At 47.5% G+C, this 27,519-nt stretch overlaps 1 protein-coding gene across 7 annotated transcripts in view; it reads left to right on the forward strand.

Moving 5' to 3' along the window:
- Positions 1 to 27,519, forward strand: part of ARNT2 (aryl hydrocarbon receptor nuclear translocator 2) — a 194,447-nt gene that overhangs the window by 38,910 nt on the left and 128,018 nt on the right. For all 7 annotated transcript variants that reach the window (XM_065905813.1, XM_065905812.1, XM_065905811.1 and 4 more), the window contains exons 2-4: positions 6,565 to 6,679; positions 13,952 to 13,999; positions 24,799 to 25,012. In XM_065905813.1, coding sequence (XP_065761885.1) covers positions 6,567 to 6,679; positions 13,952 to 13,999; positions 24,799 to 25,012 — 375 coding nt within the window. In that variant the 5' untranslated portion in view covers positions 6,565 to 6,566. The remainder of the gene's footprint in view (positions 1 to 6,564; positions 6,680 to 13,951; positions 14,000 to 24,798; positions 25,013 to 27,519) is intronic.

Consider the following 27,519-nt stretch of genomic DNA (forward strand, 5'->3'; position numbering starts at 1 on the left):
CAGGGGATCTTCCCGACCCAGGGGTTGAGCCTGGCTCTCCTGCATTACAGGCATGGTTTACGGTCTGAGCCACCAGGGAAGCCCCTAGTAAGTGTATATATGTTGATGTTTATCATCATCATTAAGCCAACCCATTCCATTGTTGGACACTCTTTTTATTAAAAAGTCATCCTCTTCCTCTGACTCATTCATTCACTGCTTCTAGCTCTCCAGCTATATATGCTTTTGAATGTGTCTTACAGTGAAACCCTTTAAAAATATTTATTTCTCTATTTGTGATCATTAAATTAACACATCTTTTGATTAATATTAACTTAGCACAAGTTATTTGGGAAAAAATCCTAGTATATTTAAAGGTAAAAAGAGCTTTTAGGAGAAAATAAAACCCACCTGTAATTTCCACAACAAAAGATAGCCAAGTTTAACACATTGGTGTACTTGTATCTGCCTTCCAGTCTTTTTCTGCACATATAGCAAGTACACACACACACACAGAGCCCCGGCATCCTCTTGTGTGTACATGCTCAGTTGCTTCAGTCATCTCTGACTCTTTGAAACCCCATGGGACTGTAGCCCGCCAGGCTCCTCTGTCCGTGGGATTCTCCAGGCAAGCATACAGAAGTGAGTTGCCATGCCCTCTTCCAGACCTAGAGATGGAATCCTTATACTCCTGTGGTTCCTGCATTGCAGGTGGGTTCTTTACTGCTGAGCCACCAGGGAAGTCTCTCTAATTGAATAGCATTTTCTATTCCACTTAAAAACATGCTCTCCCTTGGAGACCCTCACCTCTGACACCAGGTGAGTGAACTTTTTCTGCCTACTTTTCCTGGGTGGATGTCCTAGGAGCTTTGCTAACTTATAGTCAAATCATATGGAGAAGTTGCCAGGTTTAGGGAGCAGGTAGTCGCTTATCCAAAGAAGGCTGACAGTGGATCAGTTGGTAGATATGGATATAGGTTATAGATGAGAGAGATGTATATTTTATATTTTTATTTGAATGTACTAAGAGTGGTTTTTAAAAGATGTTAAAGAAAAGTTTAACCTTTCAAGTGAATTTTGATCCCATTGATTGCATGTTTCACTTGGTTTGTTTGGTATCTAAAACACTATGGTAGTTACCATGATGGTATTTGGTAGAATGAGACATCTATTCCGTGAATCAGTTAAGAAATAGGAACAGCAACAGATTTCCTTGACGTCATAAAGTGTATTTGTCTTAAACCCACAATTATATTCAAGGACCAAGCAAGTTTACTTACCATCACCATAATCATGATCATTTTAATCATTGCTGCTTTAGAGTTTTTTTCCCCTCCCAGACACTGTTTGAGGCTCTTTATAAACATTATCCTTAATTTTTCAAGTGATCCTTTAAAGTAGATTATTATTAAGAAGTTTTTGGGTTGTAATTTGAAATCAGATATGTTTCACTGCAGAACCCCATGCATGGCCTTTCTTTTCCCAGTTACTGGTCATTATTATCAAATATCTTGGAAACTCTGGCCAATGAAATAAAGACTTGAAAAGAAATGAAACATTTAACTCTTTGAAGTGAGAAAATAGTATCATTATTTGTAGCCCACAGGTTTGGTAAAATTAGAAAATTCATGAGAGTTAATGACAAATTATTAGAACAAATTTGAAAATTTGGTGAAATGGCAGGCCACATGGCAATGGCCCTAGAAACTCTTTATCCAGGAATTCAGATTTTGAAAGCATAATACATACACAGAACAGCAAGGGAGGGGAGGGCAGCACCTATCTTAGCTGCTGGTCAAATCAGTTGACATCACTTGTGAAGAGTTACTGCAGCACAATTGTCTTCATATATACTAACCAATCAGAAAGTATCTGGGAAAGGTGATCTCATTCATACTAGCAGCAATGATCATAATACACAACACAGTATCACATCATAGTAGCATCATAAAGTAGAAATAAACCGAATGCTGGGACTTTCCTGGTGGTCCAGTCGCTAAGACTTTGAGCTCCCAATGCAGGGGGCCCAGGTTTGATTCCTGGTCAGGGAGCTAGACCCCACATGCCACAAGTAAGCATTTTCATGCTGCAACTCTAGATCCCATATGCTGCAATTAAGACCTGAAGCAGCCAAATCAATAAGTAAATAGAATGAAAGTGTTAAAGAAAAGTTAGTCATTATTAAAAAAAAAAAAAAAAACTTATGGGGAAAAGGAAGGACTAGAATAAATGAGGTTAGGGCAATTGATCTTTTCTTCTGCTGTGGACTGAATTGTATCTTCCCAAAATTCGCTTGTTGAAGCCTTAGTGCCCCAGTTGACTGTTTTGAAGATAGAGCTTATGGCAGGTAGTTAAGGTCATGAAGTCATGAGTCTAGTGCCCTAGGATTGGTGCTCTTGTAAGAAGAGAAAATGTGATGACATGGAGGGAAGGTGGCAGTCTGTAATCCAGCAAGAGGGTTCTTACTGGCAGCCAATTTGGCTGGCACCTTCACCTTGGACTTCCCATTCCCCAGACTGTGAGAAAATACATTTCTTTTGTTCAGGCCACTCAGTGTATGGTATTTTGTTATGGCAACCGGAGCTGACCAAGACGTCTTAGTTAACTCTACCTCTTAAGGCTTTGTCTAGTATTAAAAAATCTTTCAACATAAAAAAGCTAGCAGCAAATAGGAGAAAGATTGTCAAGTATTTTCAGAAAATTTGGCAAAGCTTCAGTATCTTTGTCATAAAAAACATCTTACAACTTGATGAGAAAGAACATCTGAAACTTAGAAGAGAAATGGATATAAGATATACGAATGCAGGGGGAGGTCCAAGAGGGAGGGGATATATGTATACCTGTGCCTGATTCACTTCACAGTACAGCAGGAACTAAAGCAACATTGTGAAGCAGTTATCCTTCCATCTAAAAAAAAAAGAAAAGAAAAAGAGATCTACAAATGCAATTTACAAGAGAAAAGCAGAACTAGAATGAGCCACGTTTTCTTAGAAATGCTTCTTGAAAATGGGAAAGAAATCTAAAAGAGAGGGGATATGTGTATACATGTAAGTGATTCAGTTTGCTCTGCAGCAGACACTTAACAATGTTGTAAAGCAACTACGTTCCAATAAAAACTAATTAAAAAAGAAATGCTTTTCAAGTTGGGGAGGGGGTAGTTTTGGCCATTGTGGCTGGTGAGCCGACATCCATCTGTATGTTTGGATAGCCCTCTTTGCTGCGGATGCACTTGTGCCTCTCAGTCTTCAAATTCTGTTGATGTGTTTGCTCCCTTGCTTCTCTCCCCTTAAAGCCATGGTGCTCTGGCTTTATAACACATGCATGTCACATGTAAAGATTGCAGCTGGCTCAGTGTACCCATCACGTGACCTTCATGAAACATACACTTTCTCCATGGTAGAAACTAATTGTGTCTACCTGCCAACTTACACTTGGCATCTTGTACCAAGCCGGGAGGGCACAAGAATATACCCAGTGGGCGTTAATGGAGACAGGCTGGTTGTGGACCTGTCCTCACTGGCCCTTCTTCTGGGCCGATGAAACTTAATCATGGGAAATGGTCACGAAGAATAAGATGACAGCAAGTCTGGGCCCTCCCCCTGGCCTGGCCCCTGGTCCAGGGGCACACCTGGGCAAGTCACTGGATCTCCCTTTCCTTGCATCCCTCATCTTTCTGAAGAAAGGACTGGATTTTCCAAACTCCTCAACCCTTGCCCCATAGGCAGGGTTTTTGTGGAGCATTACAGTGCACAACTTTGTTTTCCCCACATAAAATGGGACAGATATCATCTTCTTTCCTAACTGCACATTGTCTTCCGTTTTCCACTCCTTCCTCCTCCCCGTCAACCTCTGAGCCAGAAGGTGAGTGCAGATGGGCCTTTCCAAGTCTGCAGACACAGGTGAAGATCTCTCACAGCTTGACATGTCCTTAGTTCAAATGCAGGAACGAGGTAGTTGACTTTAAAAAACTAGAGTCACGTGAAACATTATTTGTTCAGAAAACACATTTTAGGAGTCTCCACATGGACTTCCCTAGTAGTTCAGTGGTTGAGAATCTGCCTGCCAATGCAGGGGATCCTGCGTGGGTTCGATCCCTGATCTAGGAAGATCCCACATGCAGCTAAGCCCATGTGCCACCACTACTGAGCCCGCCCGCCTTGGAGCCTGTGCTCTGCGGTGAGAAGCCGCACACCACAACAAAGAGTAGCCCTGCTCGCTACAACTCGAGAAAGCCTGTGGGCAGCAATGAAGACCCAGTGCAGTCCCCCTAATTAATTAATTAACGTTAATTAGAGACCTTTATGGTATCCTGGGATAGTCACAGTTAAATAAATGTCCTCCTATTAGGACTTCTCAGTCTCTTTTGGGTGGACGTTGAAATCTTGGAGAAGGGAATAAGTGTGTGGCTTTTCCCCCGCCTGTTTGACCACAGAACCCTTTTCTTGGAAAATCTTAAGGGCCTGATGTTCTGCGGGACTTACTTTGGGAAGTGGAGACTTTTGTTTTTGCCTGTGTTTGCACGGGCACTGATTCAGCCTTCACTTTGAGGCCTTAAGACTTAACATGGTTTAGCCTCCATTTCAGGAAAAAATACAAATTTCTTATCAGAAGCAGACAGATGTCAGATTATGAGGTCATTGCTGTCCGTACTGCCTAGCTGTCACAAATACAGTACAGTCACTGTCTACAGTGGAGAGGATTACATTAGTTGAAAGAAAAACCTGATAGCTCTCAAATTTTTGTGAATATAGCGAAGTAGCTAAATTAAGATTATGTCTGTTAGTACTGTGAGATTCTTCTTCAGAAGTTTCGAAGAAGTTGACCTTGAACTAGTCATGTTCAAGAATATGTTCAACAAACTAGAATATGTTTATTAAACACAATGTCTTTGGACATAACTGAGGATCAGATGCCTCTGTGGTTTCTGGGAGGAGGCAGAGAGCTGTAACTTCTGAGCACCACCAGCATTCCTTCACTAACAAGGGTCCAGATTTTCATATTTATCCCAGACTGTCTTTCTGAAATACATTTTTGTAGACTCTTGCTTCCCTTCTGCCCTGGATAAGAGTCGGGCTGAGAAAATCGAGCCCTGTGCAAGTCATTCCCAAGAGCAATAAACAGAATCAGAGAGGCCACTGGAGGATTGCTCTTGCCATTTAATGGTCTGAGGACAGGGCGTCTGAGTTCACGAACTCGCAGCAAAGTGGGAAGGAGAAATTCTTTAACTGTGGTTTCTTTGAAATGTAGAATGCTCATCATTGCCTTAACAAGCTTCCAAAAGTTTCCAGCTCGTAAGAAATAATATATTATGGTAATGAAGAACAGGGAAGGCACTCTCATCTAATGACAGGACTACTTATGCTTTAAATTAATCTGCCTTGGAAGGCCTGGCTGTGGAGAGCCGCCATCACTGGCTTACCATGCAGCCTGTTGTCGTTGTTCAGTCTCTGAGTTGTGTCTGACTCTTTGCGACCCCAGGGACTGCAGCACGCCAGGCATCCCTGTCCTTCACTATCTCCCGGAGCTTGCTCAGACTCATGTCCATTGAGTCGATGATGCCATCCAACCATCTCATCCTCTGTTGCCCACTTCTCCTCCTGCCCCCAATCTTTCTCAGCATCAGGGTCTTTCTAATAAGTTTACATCAGGTGGCCAAAGTATTGGAGCCTCAGTTTCAGCATCAGTCCTCCCAATGAATATTCAGGGTTGAGTTCCTTTAGGACTAATTGGTTGGATCTCCTTGCAGTCCAAGGAACTCTCAAGAGTCTTCTCTGGCACCACAACTCAAAAGCATCAGTTCTTCGGTGCTCAACCTTCTTTATGGTCCAGTTCTCCTATCCATACATCCCTACTGGAAAAACCATAGCTTTGATGATATGGACCTTTGTCAGCAAAGAGATGTCTCTGCTTGTTAATACACTGTCTAGGTTTGTCATAGTTTTCCTTTCTTGTGGCCTGAGGGGGTGTTTTTAAGGCCCTGGGACCTCACAGCCCTCATCGTGAATGGAGGGCCAGGAAGGGCTCTATAGTCAGGGATTCTGAGTCCAAATTTAAGTGGGGAGCAGACTTTCTGCTTGAACACAGATGCCCAGGGTGAGGTCGGAGCATTTGTGATGCTGCTGCAGGAGACTGGCTCTCTAGGTTTGCCCCAGTGGGCTACCAGTATTGGGACCAATAGTGCTTCTTTCCCTGTAGCTTTTGCCATGTGCCTGAACTCCTGAACATCTTACCTGCCTCCAGGGGACAGGAAACAAGAGTTCTTTATGAATGCTGTTAGCTATGAGAATTTTTTTTTTTTAACCACCGAAACTAAATACAGGCGTGCTGCCTGGGATGTTGTTTTCCAGAGGAGAAAGGCAGAGCCCAGACTAGGGAAGGGCTCAGTAGGATCACATGACCAAGGAAGGGCCAGGACCCAGGTCCCCCAGTTCTCATCCCAGGTGGTGTTTTGGTCAGCCGGACAATTTTTCTGCTCATCCCTGGACTTCCCTGTCATTAACAAAACCTCTCCTCTTTGCCGAATTACAGAAATGGCTTCAGACATCCCTGTCATTAACAAAACCTCTCCTCTTTGCCGAATTACAGAAATGGCTTCAGACATCCCTGGCTCAGTGACGTTGCCCGTCGCCCCCATGGCGGCCACTGGACAGGTGAGGATGGCAGGGGCCATGCCCGCCCGAGGAGGAAAGCGGCGATCCGGGTAAGCCCCCTTGGCGTTTCTGGGAACTGCGTTGGATACGTGTTGCACAACATTCTTGACCTGTTAGGAAAATATTGTCTCTCCCTGTCCCAGAGAGTAAGAGCTCAGCAGTTTGCATCCTGTTTATTAGATTCTGCGGGATTCCTAACCAGGCATGTGATCGCCTCTAAGTGTTTTCGGGCCTCGGCACCCAGCTGGGGACTTCTGTTTGCTTGTCCTTGCTGTGCGAACGGCTCTGTGGTCCTGCTGGGCCTCGCTCCTGCTGGGCCACTTCTCTCAGGGAGGGGGCTCACCCATCCCTCCGCCTGAGCCCCCCAGCCAGAGGCAGCCCTGAGGGTCGAGCTTCAGCTCCTGTGGGCAGCAAGGATCCCGCTGGTGCTTTCTGTTCTTTGCTCTGGCTACCAGTCTTTGCCAGGTGCTGTGCAGGAATTCCTCCCAAAAGAAAACAAAAAACTGGCTCTAGTCCAGCAGCTAAAGGCTGGGCAGCTTCCATTGTAACCTACTCTGCCCGTAATGTTGGTAAGAGTGATGAGTTCTGGTGGGACCAGAAAGACCATTACTCTTGAGCCAATGGAACCCAAAACAGCATCTACTCATGATGTCCCACACCTGTGACTGAGCGCAGGCCTCAGAAACAAATCAGCCATCACAGATCCCTGAAGGAAGAGCACAGTCGACATTGTCAGACTCTTGTTTATCAACCAACTCCTTTTCTTCATTGAATCAACTTCATTTTCAATGAAATATTTGATACACAAAGTTTCTCACGTAGAGTCAGTTTGTCCTGTGAATGCATTTTCCCATAACACAGGTTCTCCCCGGGAAGACAAGGCTCCTCATTTGTAAAATGGTCCAGCATTTTAAACCCGAGAGTCTCCTCTTAACCAATGCGATTCTTAAAGGTGCCTGGGCTGGCCCCAGCAGGCGTGGAGGTGGGGGGCAGGTACGTTTTGAGGATCTACAATGGAATAGGGTAGGATGAAAAAGTGTCTTCAGCGTTATCATTTCAGATGGTGAGAAGACTGCTGCCTGTGTGCTGGTCTTCAAAAGAGGGGCTAAGATTTTGGTGATTACGGAGGGGGTTATGGAGCCTGGTTCCCCACCTTCCCTTGGTTCAGCTCCCTCCCACCCCTAAATGCCCCCAGGGTGCTGATGCAGCCAGAGTTCCATCTTGACAGTGGGACCCATGGAGCTGTTGCGAGCAGTGGCGTGCTAGGGGCCACACTCCTCAGATCAGCTTGCCTCCGGGGCTTACTGCAAACCCAGATATCCTCCTCTAACCAGCTCTTCTTTCTAACTAGATGCTAAGCTCAGTGGAATCTGGGTTGTTAAAAGAATGCACTTCCTGTCAACATATCAACTTTCTGCATGTTTTTTTTTTTTTTTTTTAAAGAATCCAGGTCTTTTAAAAATTATTTTAAATGCCTATGCTCTCTCACGTCCATTCCCTGGGGACAGAGCCTCAGTGCGGGCCCAGTCCTTTTTAAGAAGAAGCCGGCACAGGACTCTCTGATGCCGGAAGGTAGGGCTGGGCCAGCACCAGGGACAGGCAGAGAGGGAAGTGGTCTCTGAGAGACTGCCAGGAGTCTGTGCCACCTCCCACCCCCTGCCCCCACAGGCTGTGTGCTAGGCTTCAGCGAGCGGAGCCTCCTCCTCTCCTCCGCCCCCGAATTCCTGGCCCCTTCCTGGCCCCTGCCTGACGTCTGGACCCTGACTTCCGCTGGCTCCCTGACTGATGGTTGGACCGCGGACTCCGGCGTCTTTGTGAAGGAGTCCTCCCAGCTGCCCCTTTCCCTCCCAGATCACGTATACTCAGTGTGACTCTGGAGGTGGAGGGGGACCGTGGTGGGGGGAGACTGGGACACAGCGTAGAGCAGGGGTCCCCAGCCGGCTGGGTCCCCCACGGTACTGCTCCATGACCTGTTAGGACCTGGGCTGCATAGCAGGAGGTGAGCTGCAGCGAGCAATACTTGCAGCCGCTCTGCATCACTTGCGTCACCACCTGAACTCTGCCTCCTGTTGGGTCGGTGGCGGCATTAGATTCTCATAGGAGCTCAAACTCCACAGTGAACTGCACATGCAAGGGATCTGGGTTGCCTCGCTCCTTGTGAGAATCATCCCGAAACCTTCCCCCCCCACCCCATCGGAGGAAAAACTATCTTCCATGAAACCGGTCCCCAGTGCCAAAAAGATTGGGGAGTGCTGGCCTAGAGTTCTGCTCCACTTAGAACCAAGGAAGCCCAACGCCAAACAAAGGAACCAGAGGTTCAAGGGGATGAGCAGCGATTTGCTGACACACCCTCCCAACCAGGAGAAGGAGGGCACATACCCCCAGAGGCAGATCAGGGAACCAGCCGCCTCCCGGAGGCCTGTCCTTCATTTTCTTCATTCTTAGAGCCCTGCACCTGCCTCCATTTCCCGCTTCAGAGGGAGCAGCCAGAAAACTGTGCTTCCTTCTGCTAAGGCCCTGGGCCTCACGGGGGGAGCTCTGTGTCTCAGCAAAGAAACCTCCCTTTTCACAGTGTGGTTTCCAGAGTAATTCTTACATCTGATATCTTTACACGTTTTGCTGAAATTCTGTGATGGAGGCCATCAATGTTGTAGAGTAGCCACAGCAGTGACAGGCTCTTCTGCTCTCAGTCCCCATGCTTGTACAAAGGAGCCCCCGATGGAAGTCATGTTCCTCAAATAGCAGGTCACCCCACTCAGGGTCCCTGCCCGTGGCACATTTACACACGCTTCCACATCCCTACCACCTTGCCCCTCCTCCTCCTTCTCTCCTAGAGTGTTCGGCACAGTTGGAGACACGGGGCAGGGTGGGGGGGTGGGAGAAGGAGAGAAGAGAGGTCGACTGTGTTGTTGTTCAGTCGCTCAATCGTGTCCAACTCCTTGTGATCCCAGGGACTGTGGCACGCCAGGCTTCTCTGTCCTTCACTGTCTCCTGGAGTTTGCCCAAACATGTCCAGTATTCTTGCCTGAAAAGTCCCATGGACAGAGGATCTAGGCGGGCTACAGTCCATGGGGTTGCAGAGAGTTGGACATGACTGACGTCACTTAGCATATTAGCACACATATCCATTGAGTTGGTGATGTCATCCAACTGTCTCATCCTCTTTCACCCCCTTCTCCTTCTGCCTTCAATCTTTCCCAGCATCAAGGTCTTTTCCAGTGAGTTGTCTCTTCACATCAGGTGGCCAAAGTCTTGGAGCTTCACCTTCAGCGTCAGTCCTTCCAATGAATATTTAGGGTTGATTTTCTTTAGGATTGACTGGTTTGATCTCCTTGCTGTCCAAGAGGTGGGCTGTGGTGGGTAGAAAGTTCCTTCCTCCTGCTCCTCTTCCCTGCCCAGGTCTTCCCACTCTGACTTGGTTATTCTGGTGGAGGAACTTGTCCCGATTCCCAGGATAACTACCCAGCCCTGGGGTTTCAGAGCCAAGTAGAACTGACCCCTAGCGGGTTTGGCTCCCCTGGCCACATGCCTGGCCCAGTGCCGGGGATCCTCTGGCCCGAATGTTCCTTCCACTCCCTGACAGCCTCCCCAGTACACGTCTTAGCAAGCTGCGTGCTCTGCGGGCAGTGGGGACACAAGGTGAAGGTTCAGAAGTTTCAGATTCTTTGCAAAGTGATTCCACATGTGTGGGAGAAGGAAGCAGAAGCCAGTCACCTGGGCTGCATTTTTGTAGAGCGCTCCCTGATCCCGGTGAGGGGGAGGGACGGGGCTGGGGGCACCCAAGGGGCACACCAGGCTCTTTCCAAAGACAGGGGACTGGGCTGTCATTAGGTTGTGCCCACTCCAGAGTCAGCCCCTGTTGGGAAGGGGAGGTAAGGGTGGTGGGACCAGGAGTCCTAGCCCCTTCCCACTGCCTTGGAGTCAGATGCGGGCTTCTAAAGCATCATCATTGAGGGGAACGATTTCCAAATCGTGTGCAGTCAGTACACCGGCGTCTCCCTACAGTGTAAGCCCATGGCTACTGGAATGTGGTGAAATAAAAGGCATGTTACATAAGTACATGTTTTGCTTGGTTCGGATTTATGCAGTAGTGATGTTGTCATCTGGCATTTGCTGGCACCCATGTCTCTTCTTCACCTTTTGTCAATAGCAGCTTTGAGCTGGCCCAGGGTTGCTCCTTTGCTGAGCTCTACAACCAGCCCAGCGGGCACAGCCTCTCATCTTTTCTCATAAGAACAAAAGTGGATTCTTTGATGACTCATAGTGGATGATGCATTATTATTATTATTACACAATCACTGTGAGGCAGATTCACATTGCTCACTCTGAACCAGATGCAAGCTCAAAAGTGCCCTTCATGACTTTTTATTGAGGGTAGAAATCATGCAACAGGAAAGTGAGGCAAAAGGCATTTTCAGCTCACCTTTGGAGGACTCTTACATCATCCACTGATGGTACGGAATTCTTCAAAGTGAACACAGTAGGACTGAAAAGTCATATTTTGATTTCTATCCTTTATTATCCAGATGCTGCAGTATAATAGAGATACATAAAAGACATACAACAAAGGATGATTTACTTGGAGGTTTTATAGCAGGAGAAATAAACAGAACTATTGGAGTCATATTTAAAGTGGAGTATTTGAATTGGTGACAGAAGACCCAAAGACAGGGTCTTGGCAAGGAGTCTTCCAAAAGATCCTTCTGTCCTCATAAGTTGCAATTTTTCTGTGTGACTGATGAGCAGTGAGTCGTTTTGGGGTCAAGTGAGTTACCCTGAGGATCTAAACAGTCCTTTGTGTCCTGTTTTCTCTCCTGAGTTCACCCCCACATGATACATTTCACAATTCCTACATGTGATCGCAGCTCGTATGTGATCACACACCTGCAGGGGTAGAAAGGTACAGATTGGTGGTCCCTGAATTTTCATAGAGAAGTCCTGCTTCTTCAGTTTTCAGCAGACTTCAGAAAACTGCCTCCAGAGCCTGGCACTCTGTCTCTTACACTCTGCTTGATTGAGTTGACGTGGTCCAGACTGGGACCGTTTACCGTAAAGCTCTCCTCTCTACCCATCTGCCGCTTGAGGATAGGGTGAAGAATTGAGCTGTCCTTATGAAAACGAGGGTGACGAATAGTCCTGGTTGGCCTGGGCTTCCCCGGTTTCAGCACTGAAGTCCTGTACCCCCAGGGATCCCCTCCTTCTGGGAAAATCAGGACGATCGGTCACCCTCAATACTCCAAATATCCTGCAGGCTGAGGAGGGACAGCTATCTAAAAAATTGCATCTTGCAGGAGTCAGATGATCACACTCCTATCAACTGGAGCTGAAAGGCATTTTAAAGATAACTGATCATCTCACAGCCACTTGAGGTTTTTCTAAATGCTTGCATAAATCCATTGGAATTCTGAAAATGCGATTTCTTTTTCTCAACAACTGAGCTGTTTTTGACAGCCCAAGGGTGTTAAGTAACCTTTCTGTCTGCAGCAAAGTCGCTCTTATGCATGATTAACACTAGGTGGCAGTGTGGTTCTGCAGTGCTGCAGAAACCCAGAGACAGGCTTTTTGGTGCTTTCTTCTCCCAGATGTAATTTTCAGGAAAGGTGAGGCGAGGCCTTAGTAGCTAAGAAGCATATTGATGACTTTCCTTCGTTTAGAAAATTGTGCATTCAGCCTTAATTTCCCCACAACGTAGACAACTCTGCTGCTGCTGTCTGGTACCCCGTTACCCAGTCTGCATTGTGGGGGGTCCCTCTCTCTCTCTCCCAGGGATGTTTTAATTCTGTTTTTCCTTTCTTATAATTTTCTTCCCTGCCTCCCCTTCTCTTTGTGCATGAGTATTTTTGCTGTCGTTACCGTCGTCTCTCCAGTTATATAACCCCTTTGGTTCCTTTATTCTGAATGCGAGCCCTCATGTCTGGAAACTGGGGGTTGTAAATGGGCATAAATCCCATCGGATCATCTCAGATCAGAACCCTGGTCACACTGCTCATGAAACAAGATAAAAATAAACAAATGATTGTAAAAAAGACAGTGTTCCTTTGCCCTGTGTTATCCCAGTCCTTTGGTTTCCCAAGTAACCCCAAGGCCTCGAGAGTTTATCTCTTTAGGGGGCTCTCCCATGTGCTTGTGGAGTGATAGCTCTTCTCTTGAAAGTTGACCTGGGAGCCCTGAGCCCTCCCCACATTACCACTACCCCCTGCGCCCCAGCCTGAGAGCTGGGGATGGGGTCATGTCCCCCATGAGGCCAGCCGCTATGGCACCTGTAGTGTGGTCCTGGAGCACACCCGCCGTTCTTGTGGCAAGCTCCTGGCCACCAAGCAGGCTGGACTCCCTTCTGCCTGGAGTCCTACTCCATCCATCAGGTCCCCTGAGAACAAGATGGGGAGTGCAGATTGCCTGAGGCGTTCTTCCCCAAGGAAGCCCACTCCCAGTGAATGTCCAGGAGAGTCAAAACATCTGTACTGTTTTTATTTTGTTCCTGAAGACTCTGGGTACACCTCGTACTAATTAACTGTTCTGCCCTAACATCTTCAAGGAGTAAAATTAATTGACATTAGAGAGGTCTGCTTGTTGTTTTTCTTTTATTGAGAAGGAGAGTTTGGGATATCAGCTAAACAAATATCAGTCAAAACTTTTTGTTCTGTGTTTGTTTGGAGAGACCCAGTAAAGTGGGAATCCGAGTATGTCTTGGGTGAGTTTCAATAAGCAGACGGCCACTCTGACTAGCTCAGGCACCAAACAACTATATCTCCTCCCACGTCCATTGACTTGGACCCAGAGTTTATAGGGTAATGGCCTTAAATGCCTTTTTCACTTAGACTCATTGAGGCCAGCCAAGTCGTCACATGGCACAACCAGCAGTATGTCTTCTTTGCCTCTAAAGCTTCTTGTTTCCCAAGCTCCCTGGAGCTTTCTCCATCTGTTAATATACCACTAGATAGTCAAAGGAGGAAGTCCAGTGTTGACACATGACATAGAGGGGTGCAGGTGTCCCCAAAGACAGTGGGAGATAAGGGGTGTTGACTTTTCCAGCACGGCAGCCTGTAAAGTGTTCTTGAAGGGTCGAGTCAGCATTTCAGCACTTTGCAGAAGCCCTCAACCATGTGATTAATAACGCTGGTACCGTAGACCTTTCATTTTGTCTTTTCTTGTCCCAAACCTGTTTGAGGACTGTGTGGAGACACTGTTTATTGCACTGTCAAGGGCTAGGATTGTTGGAGAGCAGTCTGACCAAATCAACCCCGCTCTGAGCCAACAGCTCATGTGTCCAGTTAAATGTTCTACTTCTAACGAATGTTCACTTGTGAACTTGACTTTTCCAGAATGGACTTTGATGATGAAGATGGCGAAGGTCCCAGCAAGTTTTCAAGGTGAGTTTCCTTTATGTTCCCTAGATTTAAAGAAGCCCAAACAGTCAGTTATCACCTTGTTGGAATGTACAGGAGTTTGAATGTCTTTCGTCACTGAAGAAAACCATTGCCTGTTACATGGCATGGGAGGGGAGTTTGGGGGAGAATGGATACGTATATATGTATGGCTGAGTCCCTTCACTGTGCACCTAAAACTCACAAGGTTGTTAAATGGCTGTAATCCAATACAACATAGTTTTAAAACCTTTTAAAAAAGAAGAAGAAAAAAGCCATTGCCTGTAGCTTGACGGCCTTGTCCTTCATTCTGTGCTCATATTTGGCTCAGGAACAGGTTACTCTTAGCAAAACTTGCTACATCCCAGCCTAGATTTTCAAAAGTTAAGTATTAACAAGTGATTAACTCTGTTGGCTTTTTAAATTAAACAGACTGCCAGTTTTAATGGATCCCTTTTTAAAATACAGGCCTAAAGTTCAAGTTTAGAAAAACAATCAAGATAAAGCCTCTTTTTCTACCATGGGAAATAAGGAGAAATATAAGAAACCTGGGTGGCCCTGTTCTGGATGCAGAATACTGGACCTTAAGTTCCTAAGAGCTACATCACTCGCTGGCCACCTGACAGCATCTCTAACTAGGCTCTGCAGGGCTGTCTGGAGTGCAGACTGCCTTCCAGAAGGATGCTAGCCTGTGGGTGCTGTGATGGTAGGTGTGTCACTTACATGAAGGGTGAGGCGTGCCCAGTCCCATGGCTGTTTATTATTATTATTATTATCTTGTTTTAAGTTACGGGAGGAAGTTTGGCAATGTTGAGAAAAAGAGCAAAGATCATTCCGTCAATTTTAGCAAACTTCCCATCTGGAAGGACCTGCCTTGACATTCCTCCCCCCTCTACCCCCCACTGCCCAAGAATTCCTAATTCTTGGTTGCTGATGAATTTGAAAACCTACCCTGGGTGATGGGTACCTTTCTCTGGTATGCACAGCCCACAGTTTGGACTGATAGCCTCGGTTATCTTATAAAAGCTTTTGAGGACTTTCCCGGCGGTCCAGTGGCTAAAACTTCACCTTCCAATGCAGGGGGTGTCGGTTCGATCACTGTTCAGGGAGCTAAGATCCCACATGCCTCATGGTCAAAAAACCAAAACATAAAACAGAAGCAGTATTGTAACAGATTCAATAAAAGCTTTAAAAATGACCCACATTAAAAAAAAAAAAAACTTTAAATGTTTAGAAGAGTGATGTCTGTATTGAACTCTGTACCCATGACCTCCCCCAGTTTGCTCATTCCCACGGAAGTTACTTTTGGTCAGGTTCCTTTTACCCGTATTATAGGTGTGAATCCTTTCCCCACTCCCAAAAGGAACAGGCATCTAGTTCCTATTCCTGGGCCGGGACTCTCCAGGTCCATTGAAAGTCTCAACCTTGATTCACTTTCCTCCCCGAGAACTCTGAGTTCCATCCTCCCCTCAGTTCCCGTGAGACAGGAGCAAGGAGGTGGAACCCTCTTTGATCTCTGATAACCCTTCTAATCAAATCAAGACACAGGTTTCAACAACAAGAGCATGCATTATTTTCCCCTGGGTGCAGACAGAACCCAGGGGACGTCCACCTCTTTCTTAGGATACAAATGAATAGCAGGGAGCACTGTGTTCCTGAAAGGAAGCTGGCCTGGGAAATAAGGGCACATGTCACCCCAGGTTGGTTTGTGCTAGCCTTACACAGCTTCCCTTTGTGAGGAAACAAAGCCTTGTGATTCCTCTGGATCAGAATTCCCCTGGAGATAACGTTCCATAGCATGTTGACCTTAGGAAGTGACGGTTCCTGGGTCTCAGAACAGAAGGAGGAAGAGAGAGATGAGGAGTGACATTTGTTTGACATGGAAGATCAGTGTCAGTGATGAAATAACAGTGCAGGGACACAGAGAACTCATTGTCTGAGGTCCCTCCAGGAAGAAACAGAAATCCTAGACTCTGTGCTGTAAGCCTGCCCTTGAGTCAGATTGTACATAAGTCAGGGTTCAAACCAGGGCTTCTGTGAGCCACATCCTCCCCCCTCCCCGCACATTAAAAATAAGAGGGAAAGATGGGGTCAGCTAACAACATAGGCTGGTTCTGGCGGGAGCCTGGGGCCGCTTCAGTCTGTCGGCAGAAGGGTTGATGGACCCGTCGGCTGCTGGGGACATCTGAGCTGCTCCCAGCTGGGGAGACCACTGAGTCCACCCCTCCCTTCGCTTTGCCAGCTGCACTGGCCACCATCCAGAGGCAGGCCAGAGAGACTGCTGCAGGCTGTCTCCCTTGGTGGCAGGCATGGCATGCCTTGGGGCGGCTTCTGTTTCCTGCTCCTTGTTCACAGTCAGTCAAGGGAGCCCTCAGGCCAGGTGTTGGAAGAGAGAGGGACTGAGAGGCAGGCGTCTCGCCAGCAATTTGCTGTCTCAGAACCCAGCCAGTGCACTAGACCATGGTTTCTGTCACCCTGAGTTACCCTGGTGGCTCAGATGGTAAAGATCCCCCCTGCAGTGCACGAGTCACAGGAGACACGGGTTTGATTCCTGGGTCCAGAAGATCCCCCACAGAAGGGCATAGCAACCCACTGCAGTATTCTTGCCTGGAGAATCCCATGGACAGAGGGGTCTGGTGGGCTATAGTCCATGGGGTCACAAAGATTCAGACACGACTGCGCAACTGACACTTCACTTCTTTACATCACCCTGATGTGTGCAGCCAGCTTTCCCAGCTTCTCTTGACCGTGGTCCCAAATTCAAATGTCCCACCTGACATCAGGCATTGTGTCTCAATTTCGGATTTGGGGAATAGGGTCACAGTCACATAGGAGGTACATTGTGGCCAGTTAGGTTTGCTTCCTATGTTCTCACAGCAGGTCTCAAATGTTAAGCTGCTTACGGCTGGCTGCCTGATCACACAGATGTGCACACATGCACTTTTTAATAGATAAAAGAGGATTTATTTATATATGTGTGTGTGTGCTAAGTCTCCTCAGTCATGTCTGACTCTGCGACCCCATGGCTATAGCCCTTAAGGCTCCTCTGTCCATTGGATTCTCCGGGCAAGAATACTAGAGTGAGTTGCCATTTCCTCCCCCAGGGGATCTTTGCAACCCAGGAATTGAATCCTTGTCTCTTGTCTCTTGCGTTGGCAGGTAGGTTCTTTACCACTAGTGCCACCTGGGAAGCCCTTATAAATATATAAATGTATATATATCCCCTGCCTTGGGCTTGATCCAAAAAATACTGATGGTGGCTTAAAAAGGGATTGCAAAAAGTTTTTTAAAGATTTATTTATTTTATTTGGCTGTGTTGGGTCTTCACTGTTGTTGGCAGGCTTTTCTAGTTGCAGCCAGCGGGGACTACTCTATAGTTGTGATGCGTGGGCTTCTCATTGTGGTGGTTTCTCTTGTTGCCACCACCACAAGAGAAGGGCTTGTGGGCTCTAGGCATGCAGGCTTCAGTAGTTGTGGTGCATGGGTTTAGTTGCTCTGAGGCATGTGGGATCTCCTCAGGCCAGGGATTGAACCGGTGTCCCCTGTGTTGGCAGGCGGGTTCTTAACCATTGTACCACCAGGGCAACCCCATAGTAACTTTCTGAAAAATGTTCCAAGTCTTAAATGTATTACTCTTCGCCTAGAGCTGGCTGCTTCCAAACTTAATATTTTGCATGTTTTCTCTCTATTGCTTGGTGACTATATTTGCTTCTCCTTTCTGCAGTTGTTGTCTTACGGCTGATTTTTGCTGATTTGTCAACAGATGTTTTACTTTCTATTTTGCCAGTTCTGGAGGAAATGTGTAGGTGTTCTCAGCTGCTGTGCACATGTCCACACCTGTGCACATGCAAGGGTGCGCACACCTGGTGCCAGCGCCAGAAATGCCCGAGACTCGCTTCACCGTCCCCAGGTCTCAGGCTTCCCTCCCACATGCTGTTGATGCTGCTCTGGGGGCTGGGACATGCAGGACGGGGCTCTGCTGACCAAGGTGCTCCCTTCCCCACACACAAAGTCACGGGCAACCTGGGGACAGAAGCTGGTTTGCAGGGGCCAAGGAGTAGACTGGGGATGAGGAACCGAAGACCAGAGGGGACAGTTTATTGAGCAGTTTGTTGTTCAGTCACTCAGTGGTTTCCGACTCTTTGTGACCCCATGCACTATAACCCACCAGGCTCCTCTGTCCACAGGATTTCCCAGGCAAGTATACTGGAGTGGGTTGGCATTTCCTCCTCCAGGAGATCTTCCCAACCCAGGGATCAAACCCGGGTTTCCTGTGGCTCTTGTATCGGCAGGCAGATTCTTTACTGCTGGGCCACCTGTATTGTGTAGTGGTCATTAAAACAGAAGAGTGGACACATGAAATAGAGATGTTCTTAAATGTTGGTGGTTTTGTTTTTTTTTAATTTTTGGCTGTGCTGGGTCTTCCTTGTGGTGCCCAGGCTTCTCTAGTTGTGTCACATGGGCTTTAGTTGCCCCACGGCATGTGGGATCTTAGTTCCCTGACCAAGGCTCAAACCCTAGTCCCCTGCATTGGAAGGCGGATTCTCAACCACTGGACCACCAGGGAAGTCTCTAAATGTGGAGTTTATATCTTAGGAACACCCAAGTGCTCACTCCCAAACCTTTCATTTTTATTGCTATGTTCTATCACCCTGATTTTTTGCTGCGTTCTTACTCATTCTGCATCCTTTCTCAGAAGACTCAGAAGGTCTTGGAAGGAGTTCTCATACCTGTTGCTCTGAATTTATTTATAGTGCATGGGGCCATTTACAAACCTGGAATCAAAAGACCTGGATGGGTTTTATTAGCCTCTCTTCCACCCCTTCCTTCACCCTTCACCTTTTGAGGACCATCTCTGAGCTTCCCTGTGTTCCACCTTTAATCTGTATGACTTTCAACTGTTCCCTCGGACATGGTCGAACCCAGTTGCATTAGTCCCTAAGGAGTTGTGATATTTTGCAGGGTTTCGCAGGTGAACTGCCAACATTATCTAAAAGAAAAGCTATCCACGATAGGAAGATTTTCACAGAATTTTTTTCCTTTTTCTTTTTTTTTTTTTCATTTATTTTTATTAGTTGGAGGCTAATTACTTTACAATATTGTAGTGGGTTTTGTCATACATTGACATGAATCAGCCATGGTTTTACATGTATTCCCCATCCCAATCCCGTTTTTTCCTTTTTCATCACACCCATTTTGACATTTTCCTCTTGGTTTTGTGCAGTATTTATGCTTGTGGGCATTTTTTTTTCCGTCTCTCTGGGTTGTAATGGTATTTTCATCTTTTCCCCTGAATTTACCACCCTCTTTTATTTAGAGCTCTGATCATCATAACCCCATTGATAAGGGGGAAACATGCGATGTGGGTGTGTCCTTTATTTCCTTCCCAGCAGAGAAAAGAACAAGATTGTCATTTCACAGAATTCTCAGTGTGCATCTTAGCTTAGAGAGTCAGGCGTTTTGTTTCACAGTGGAGGATGTTCAGAGTACTTCTGATGCAGAGAGGACGGCCAGGAGGGAACAAGGATTACCCTCATCTTATCAGTCACCTTGTGGGGGACACCCTGATTTGGCCGTGTGGACTGTGTTTAGAGTAAGGAGAATTTCAGCTGAGCCTTCTGACACTGCCAAATAAACACCCTTGTGAGCACTCTCAGCCTTTCCAGACGCTCTCCCTGCCTCGACAGCCTTCGTTCCTTTTATTTTTTACTGTGATTTTTTCTTTCCTTTTTTAATTGGATATAGTTGCTGTGCAGTGTCGCATTAGTTCCTGCTGGACAGCACAGCGAATCACTGTACATCTATGCCTCCTTTTTGGATTTCCTTCCCACTTCAGTCACCACAGAGCCCTGAGTAGAGTTCCCTGAGCTATGCAGTAGGTTCTCCTTAGTTATCTGTTTTATACACAGTATCAGTAGTGTATGTGTATCAATCCCAATTTCCCAGTTCATCCCACTCCCCTCCTCCCTTGGTAATTAACAAACTTGGTAAGTTTGTTCTCTGCATCTGTGACTTGAATTCTGCCTTGCAAGTAAGTTCATCTCTACCATCTTTCTAGATTTCACTTGTAAGCAGTATTAGAGAACCAGCCTGTCAATGCAGGAGATGTAGGAGATGTGGGTTTGATTTCCGAGTTGGGACAATCCCGTGGAGGAGGGCACAGCAGCCCACTCCAGCATTCTTGCCTGGAGAATGCCCATGGACAGAGGAGCCTGGATGGCTGCAGTCCGTAGGGTCACAGAGAATCAAACATGACTGAGCGACTTTGCAAGTACATACAGTGTTTGTGTTTCTCTTTCTGACCCTCTTCGCTCTGTATGACAGCCTCTAGGTCCGTCCCTGTCTGCAGATAGTACAGTTCTGTTCCTTTTCATGGCTGAGTAGGCCCATTCCGGTGTTCTTGCCCGGAGAATCCCAGGAATGGGAGAGCCTGCTGGGCTGCCGTCTAACTCCAGTGTTGTTGCCTGGAGAATGCCAGGGACGGGAGAGCCTGCTAGGCTGCCGTCTATGGGGTCGCACAGAGTCGGACACGACTGAAGTGACTTAGCAGCAGCAGCGGCAGCAGCAGCAGCATTCCATTGTATGTAGGTACCACATCTTCTTTATCCGTTCCTCTGTTGATGGACATTTAGGTTGCTTCCATTTCCTGGCTATTGTAAATAGTGTTGCAATGAACATCAGGGTGCATATGTCCTTTAGAATTATGGTTCTCTCCAAGTATATGTCCAGGAGTGGTACTACTGGGTCATATAGTACCTCTGTTGTTAGTTTTTTAAGGAACCTCCATACTGTTCTCCATAGTGGCTTTGTCAGCCTTAGTTCTTATGAACCAGAGAAGTCTGGCAGAGAACTTGGGTAGAACCTACACAGTGCAGCCTGTGACAAACCAAATTACCAGGGGAGATAGCTTGAGACAGTCTTGTCGTTTTGGTGGGTTGGGGCTGAGATTAGGGCTGTAAGCTGTGGGATTAATGCTGTGTCGCGTGGAGACAGTCCTCTGACATCAGGCCTGTCTGGATCAGTGACCTCTTCATAGCTGTTTGGCTCTCATGTCATCGGCTTCAATTCTGATGTCCTTCTCTCCTTGTTCAGCGACCCCAGCTCCTTCTGTTCTCCTGCAGAGATTAACCTTGATGTGAAGTGGCCCTCGTATCCTGCGCTGCAGGCGGATTCTTTACCCGCTGAGCCACTGGGGAAGCCAATGGTCCTGGATAGCCCCAGGCTTTGTGGGGAAGAGGGGATCATTTCTGGAGGCATAAGTAGCCCCAAGCTGTGTCTGTAGAAGCTACCAAGCTTCTCTTCCCCGTCGAGCCTTAGGTGTCTCTGCCTGTCTGCCTCCCTGGAGTTCCAGCTCTGACTCTGGGACCAGACAACGCTCTGCTGGGGAGCTGAGTTCAAGTCCTGGTAAATCAGTCCCTCTCTGAGCCCCAGGGTCCTCCTCCACAAAGGACATTCCTGAAGACAGTGTGGGATGGACCTGAATCCCACTCTCTGGTTTCCCTTCGCAGACCCCCCGGGCGCTGAGTTGGCAGAGAAGCGCGAGGCAGTGTGCAGCCGCAGCTCCTCCTCCTTGCCCTTGGCTTCCGTAGCCATGTTCCTGGGCCAGGCAGTGGGCCCTCTGGTCCTAGCGGAGGGGTCACGGCTGATGCTGTGCTGTGTCCCTAGCGGTCACTGTTGCAAGGCCCCCACCCTGGTGCCCACGTGCAGAGGGGCTCCTTGCTTTATCGATGCTGCAGGTGGGGCCCATGGAACTCAGATGCTAAGTTCACAGGCCAGCCCTGCAACTCCTCCAAGCAGATTCCCATCACTCTGCACCCGGTGGAGGAGGTGGCTTTGGTCCTGGAGACACTTCCTTTTGTTTTCACAAGATGGCATTGTTCCTGTTTCTTGCCTCTGTGATTCTTCAAAATGAAACCATATATATATATGTATTTCATTCAAAATGAAATCACATATATACATATTTTATATATATTTTAATAGATTCAGTAGCTACACTCACTTGTTTATCGGATCTTGTTGCTAGGTAATTTGCAGCTCTTCCTCATTTTGACCTTCTGTTGGTAGCTCTTTCAGTCTCGTTTCATGAAGCAGAGCATTTTCTGCACTAGCCAATCGATACTGTTTTAAATAGTTGTCCTCATGTCTCCTTCAAGCACCTGTTCTCATGAGTTGGATTGAATCAGCATGGTGATGAAATTGCTTTAGATCCATTTTAAGAACTTCACAAAGACTCTTCTCAGATGTTTTACAAAACAAATTGGTCTATGGATCTTTTGGAAATGGGATCAGAAGTAGGCATGCCCTGGTCCTGCCTTAGGGTGGTCACCGTGGTAACTAGCAGGAAGCGGGGAGGGAGGGGGCTTGGACTCTACCCTGTGTATTTGGGTAGAGTCCAATGCTTGAAGGAATGGAGAGGAAGGTCTAGGTCTGCGTTTTTAGGAATATCTGCAGGATCGCAGCACACAGACTGAACTGAGGGCCTGTCTGCTCCTGCCCAAAGGTTTCACCCCAATTCCAGCCCTTTCTTTGATCCCACTGATGCTCTTCTCATAGTGCACCCCCTTTACCTGCTGCCAGGTCAGAGCCAACTGCCTCTCAGCTCCTCCCCCACCCTCAGCCCCTGTCACCCCCAGGACCATCTCCTCCTCTCCTCTCTTACTCTCTCCTGTGGGCTTTACTTTCCATGTGCCTCTCAGAGTGTTTGATCACTTCTGCCTTCATTTCCACTCTTCAGGGTGATGTTTTACTGTCCTGACCAAACGCTATGCTCCTTAAGGACAGGAGCAGGACATGCCTTGGTTCCTTTGGCCCGTCCTCTTTGGGCACCTGGCTCAGTGCTTTCAATACAGAGGTGCTCACCAGGCCACCCAGATCCACTCACTGCAGTCTTTTAATTTTTTTAATATTTATTTACTTATATTTATTTATTTGGCTGCACGGAGTCTCGGTTGTGTCACCCAGGATTTTTAGTTGAGGCATGTGGGCTCTAGTTCCCTGACCAGGGATGGAACCCGGGCCCCCAACATTGGGAGTGCCGAGTCTTAGTCACTGGACCACCAGGGAAATTCCCTCACCGCAGTGTCACTCCCCCTGTTTTCTTTGTATGTTCAGGTGAGACCTGCCCACAGTCAGGCCCCCTTGGCATCTGCTCCTGGCCTGGAGGGCAGGGTGTACAGAGTCCCGTGAATACAAGCAGTGTGTGAGGCAGCCTTGCCCGGGGCGCTTCCTTTCTTGCTGTCACTGTCACCCTCATCCTATGAGCACCCGTGAAACCCTAAATCCCACAGCAAACGTGTGATGTCTTTTTAGACAGTTCTTTTACCCCACATGACAGCTTCGTCTCAGTGTCGTGGAACTGGGCTGGCTGTTACTCTCTGTCAAGCCTAGAGGTGCTCATTTCGAGACAGAAACACTTTCCTGTCCCTTCTCTTCATTTTTCATCTTAAACACATCACCGAGTGTCGCTTTCAGAACTCCTGGCAGCGCTGGGTTTTTCTTAGTTGGCTCCGTTGTTAGAGAGCAGGTACACATATTCTGTTACTAGGCTGTAGGAAATGTGCTGCCGGTAGAGCCGGGGCTTGTTCACAGTGTGATGGGATGTGGGTCTGCGGCATGGCTGTCTGCTTAGGGATACCAGGAATGGCGAGGAGGCTAGACATGTTTCTCATTGTGGGTCAAAGTAAACCATTTGTTCACGTTGGTGGTAACTATTACGTTCAATGTGTGTGTGGATATTCGTGCAAGTGTAGCGTTCATGGGTGCACTTGGAAAGCGTGTTTGGTTCAGTTTGGACGCCTGAAGGGTCATGTCTTCATTCTTTATGCTTATTTAAAAATATTAATACCTAGGTACATGGGAACAGTGGAAGCTTTGAGGACATATTTAGAGATGAGACTGAGGTGTCTGTGGAAATCTGCTCCCACCCCATGCCCTGAGACAGAATCTTGCTAAGGTGTCCAGAAGCTGCTCTAAGATGTTTTCAAAGCATGGAGGTTCCTTAAAAAAAAGTAAAAACAGAACTGCCATATGACCCAGTAATCCCACTACTGGGCATCAACCCAGAGAAAACCATAATTCAAAAAGACATACACTCCCCAGTGTTCTTTGCAGCACTATTTACAATAGCCAGGAGATGGAAGCAAGCTAGATGTTCATTCACAGAGAAATGGATAAAGAAGATTGGTACATATATACAGTGGAATATTACTTAGTTGTAAAAAGGAACGGAATTGGGTCATTTATAGAGATGTGGATGGATCTAGCCTGCATACAGAGTGAAGTCAGAAAAGCATATCATATATGTATGGAATGTATATTAACACATTTATGTGGGATCTAGAAAAATGGTACAGATGAGCCTATTTACAGGGCAGGAATAGAGATGCAAACATAGAGAATGGACATGTGGGGAGGTGGGACGAATTGAGAGAATAGGATTGATATATATACACTACATGTGTAAAACAGATAGCTAGTGGGAAGCTGCTGGATTCCACAGGGAACTCAACTTGGTGCTCTGTGATGACCTAGAGGGGTGGGATGGGGGATGGGTTGGGAGGGAGGTCCAAGAAGGAGGGGACATGTGTATACATGTGGCTGATTCACGTGGCTGTACAGCAGAAACTAACACAGCTTGTAAAGCAACCATATACCCCACCGACACACACACAAGGCATTGAATGAGCCATCACGAGTTCTTCTGGTGACTTGGTGTTAGGGGTGTGCCGTTTTACCCCATTAGACAGTAAGCCCTGGTCTGATCCGTCTCTCTTCCCCCACCCTGGTCTCGTGCTTTCGGGAAGAGAGAACCACAGTGAGATCGAGAGGCGGCGGCGGAACAAGATGACTCAGTACATCACCGAGCTCTCGGACATGGTCCCCACGTGCAGCGCCCTGGCCCGGAAGCCCGACAAGCTCACCATCCTGCGCATGGCCGTCTCTCACATGAAGTCCATGCGGGGCACCGGGAACAAGTCCACGGACGGTGCCTACAAGCCTTCGTTCCTGACAGAGCAGGTACCTGTTCAACCCTCGTCTGTGCTCCTTACTCCCCTGGGAACCACATTCCTGGGAGGGCAGAGAACGGTGAGAAGGACGGCGTCACCGAAAGGCTGAGGTGGGGACGAAGGCAGGAAATTTTATTCCTACGCTTCACCGGGAAACTCTCTTCTGGGGACTCTGTTTCTGATTTTGCATCCTCTGCTTTTTTTCCCCACCATGTACCTTAATAAGACAGGTTTCCCTGGTGGCTCAGTGGTAAAGAACCTGCCTACCAGTGCAGGAGATGCAGGTTTGATCCCTTGGTTGGGAAGATCCCCTGGAGGAGGAAATGGCTACCCACTCCAGTATTCTTACCTGGAGAATCCCGTGGTCAGTGGAGCCTGGCTGGCTACAGTCCATGGGATCGCGAAAGAGTCAGACACGATGGAGTGACTGAACAACAACCACCTTAATAGGACATCACTCAAAACAAAGCAAAAAGAGATATTGTGCTTAGCACATGCTAACCCAGGAAAAAGCCAGCAAACCCAGTTCTGTGCTAGACTAGCAGTGACGGTGTCATCATGATGAAAGTTTTGGTAGATGTCGCAGCAATCATAGTGACAGAATTTACCAGTCAGCACGTAGCCGGCCTCTGCCCTGAGCCCAGTTGAAGTCATGTCCTTTCTGTGCAGGATTTCACTGAATCCTTATTCTGCTTAAGGAGGAAGCCGCTGTTATTCATCCCTGCTTTAGAGATGAAGAAGTGGAGGCTTCAAAAGTGTCTACTGCTCAGTGCAGACCAGGAGTTGACACAGGCTGGTCAGACCCCAGAACCATGTATTTTAACAGCTATCCTGGCCTTTGCAGACTTTGGAACAGTGAACCCATAAGGTGGTCTGTGGGAAGTATTGATATATTGTAACTTGACCATTCCACGCCCTGGAAGGCCTGTGTTCTGGGTCCTTGTTCTTCCCCGTGCTGGTCAGACGTTGTCAGCTTGTATTCGCTCATCTGTGGACAAACATGAGCTTTCTGCCTTCCTGACCCTGAGGGCTTCTGCAGGATAAAGGGGACAATGGACTTGGTGCTGGCAGGGGGACAGGGAAGTGATGTGTTGTCAGGGACACAGGCAGGAAGAAGTGTTCAGGCTCGTCAGGGGCTGCCCGGGACAGAGTCAGCACTGGCCTGCTGGGAGGGAGCCCCACATTTGCGTAGAAAGAGAGCAGAGGAAGGGATTACATGGGGAGATTTGGGAAACCAGTGAGAACAGAGCGTTGGAGGAAGGGGTGAGGTGTGTCCAGAGACAGAATCGTGTGTTTTGCTGGAGTGAGGAATCTAAGCATTAGGTTTAGAAAAAGAGCAAGGAAAGAGGAGCTCACGTGAATTCCTGTGCGGCAGACTTTTTAGCAAGGGTTTTTTTGTCATCCCAGTGCCCATGTGCTCTTCACCCCAAGGTGTGAAGAGGTGTGGCAGTGGGGTGACCCTCGCTGGGAGCTGTGGAACACAATAGTCCTGGGCAGAATGCCCAACCCATTTCCATCTCTGTAAAAGGGTTAGAGTTAACACAGCGATGGCTCTCACCTGGCAGGGTTGTGGAGACAGGTAAGGGAGGAAGCAGAGTAGAGTGTTTAACACGGGGCTGGAGTGGAATGAAGGATGACTAGTTGGTGGATAGTGTGAAAGTAGTGTTGATTGCTTAGTCATGTCGGACACTCTGTGACCCCATGGACTGTAGCCTGGCAGACTCCTCTGTCCATGGAATTCTCCGGGAGAGAATGCTGGAGTGGGTTGCCATGCTCTCCTCCAGGGGATCTTCCCAACCCAGGGATTGAACCCAGGGTCTCCTGCATTGGCAGGCAGGTTCTTTACCATCTGAACCACCAGGGAAGCCTAGCTGGCAGGTCAGCAAACAGAAATGCATTATGCACGTCCTGACTGCTGGGGTTGGTAAAAGGCTTTTCCTCTACATTTTTTAATCTTTATAAAAACCCTGTTGGGGTTCATATTTGACATTAATCTCTTTAAGTGACTGGGGATTAAAAACGTGGAGGGACTTGCCTGGTGGTCCAGTGGCTAAAGACTCTGTGCTGCCAATGCAGGAGGTCCAGGTTTGATCCCTGGTCAGGGAACTAGATCCCACATGCCCTAACTAAGAGTTTGCATGTTACAACTGAAGATCCCACATGCCATAACTAAGACCTGGTGTAGCCAAATTAATAAATATATATTTTCTAAATGCTTTTTAAAAAAGAAAGAAAATGGAGAGAAGAGAGAAGGCAGTTATGCAGGTCATATGCATCCTGTCCCCCCATTCATCTCTCAGTTCCTTGGTAGGCTGTTGATAATGACAACAGCCACATGTGTTAAGTACCTACTGTTCGCCAAGCCCTTACTAAGTCCTTCACATTCAAGATCTCATTTAACCTCACAAAATTTTCCCCCCTGCCCCAAGAAAAAAGCATGAAAAAAACCAGAAGCCAAAGATATTACATCGGGAGCCCAGACTTGCACAGTAGAGTGGAAGAGCTGGAGTTGGTGGT

Source organism: Muntiacus reevesi, chromosome 15 (assembly GCF_963930625.1).
Source record: "Muntiacus reevesi chromosome 15, mMunRee1.1, whole genome shotgun sequence".
In the NCBI taxonomy this organism is placed as follows: Eukaryota; Metazoa; Chordata; class Mammalia; order Artiodactyla; family Cervidae; genus Muntiacus; species Muntiacus reevesi.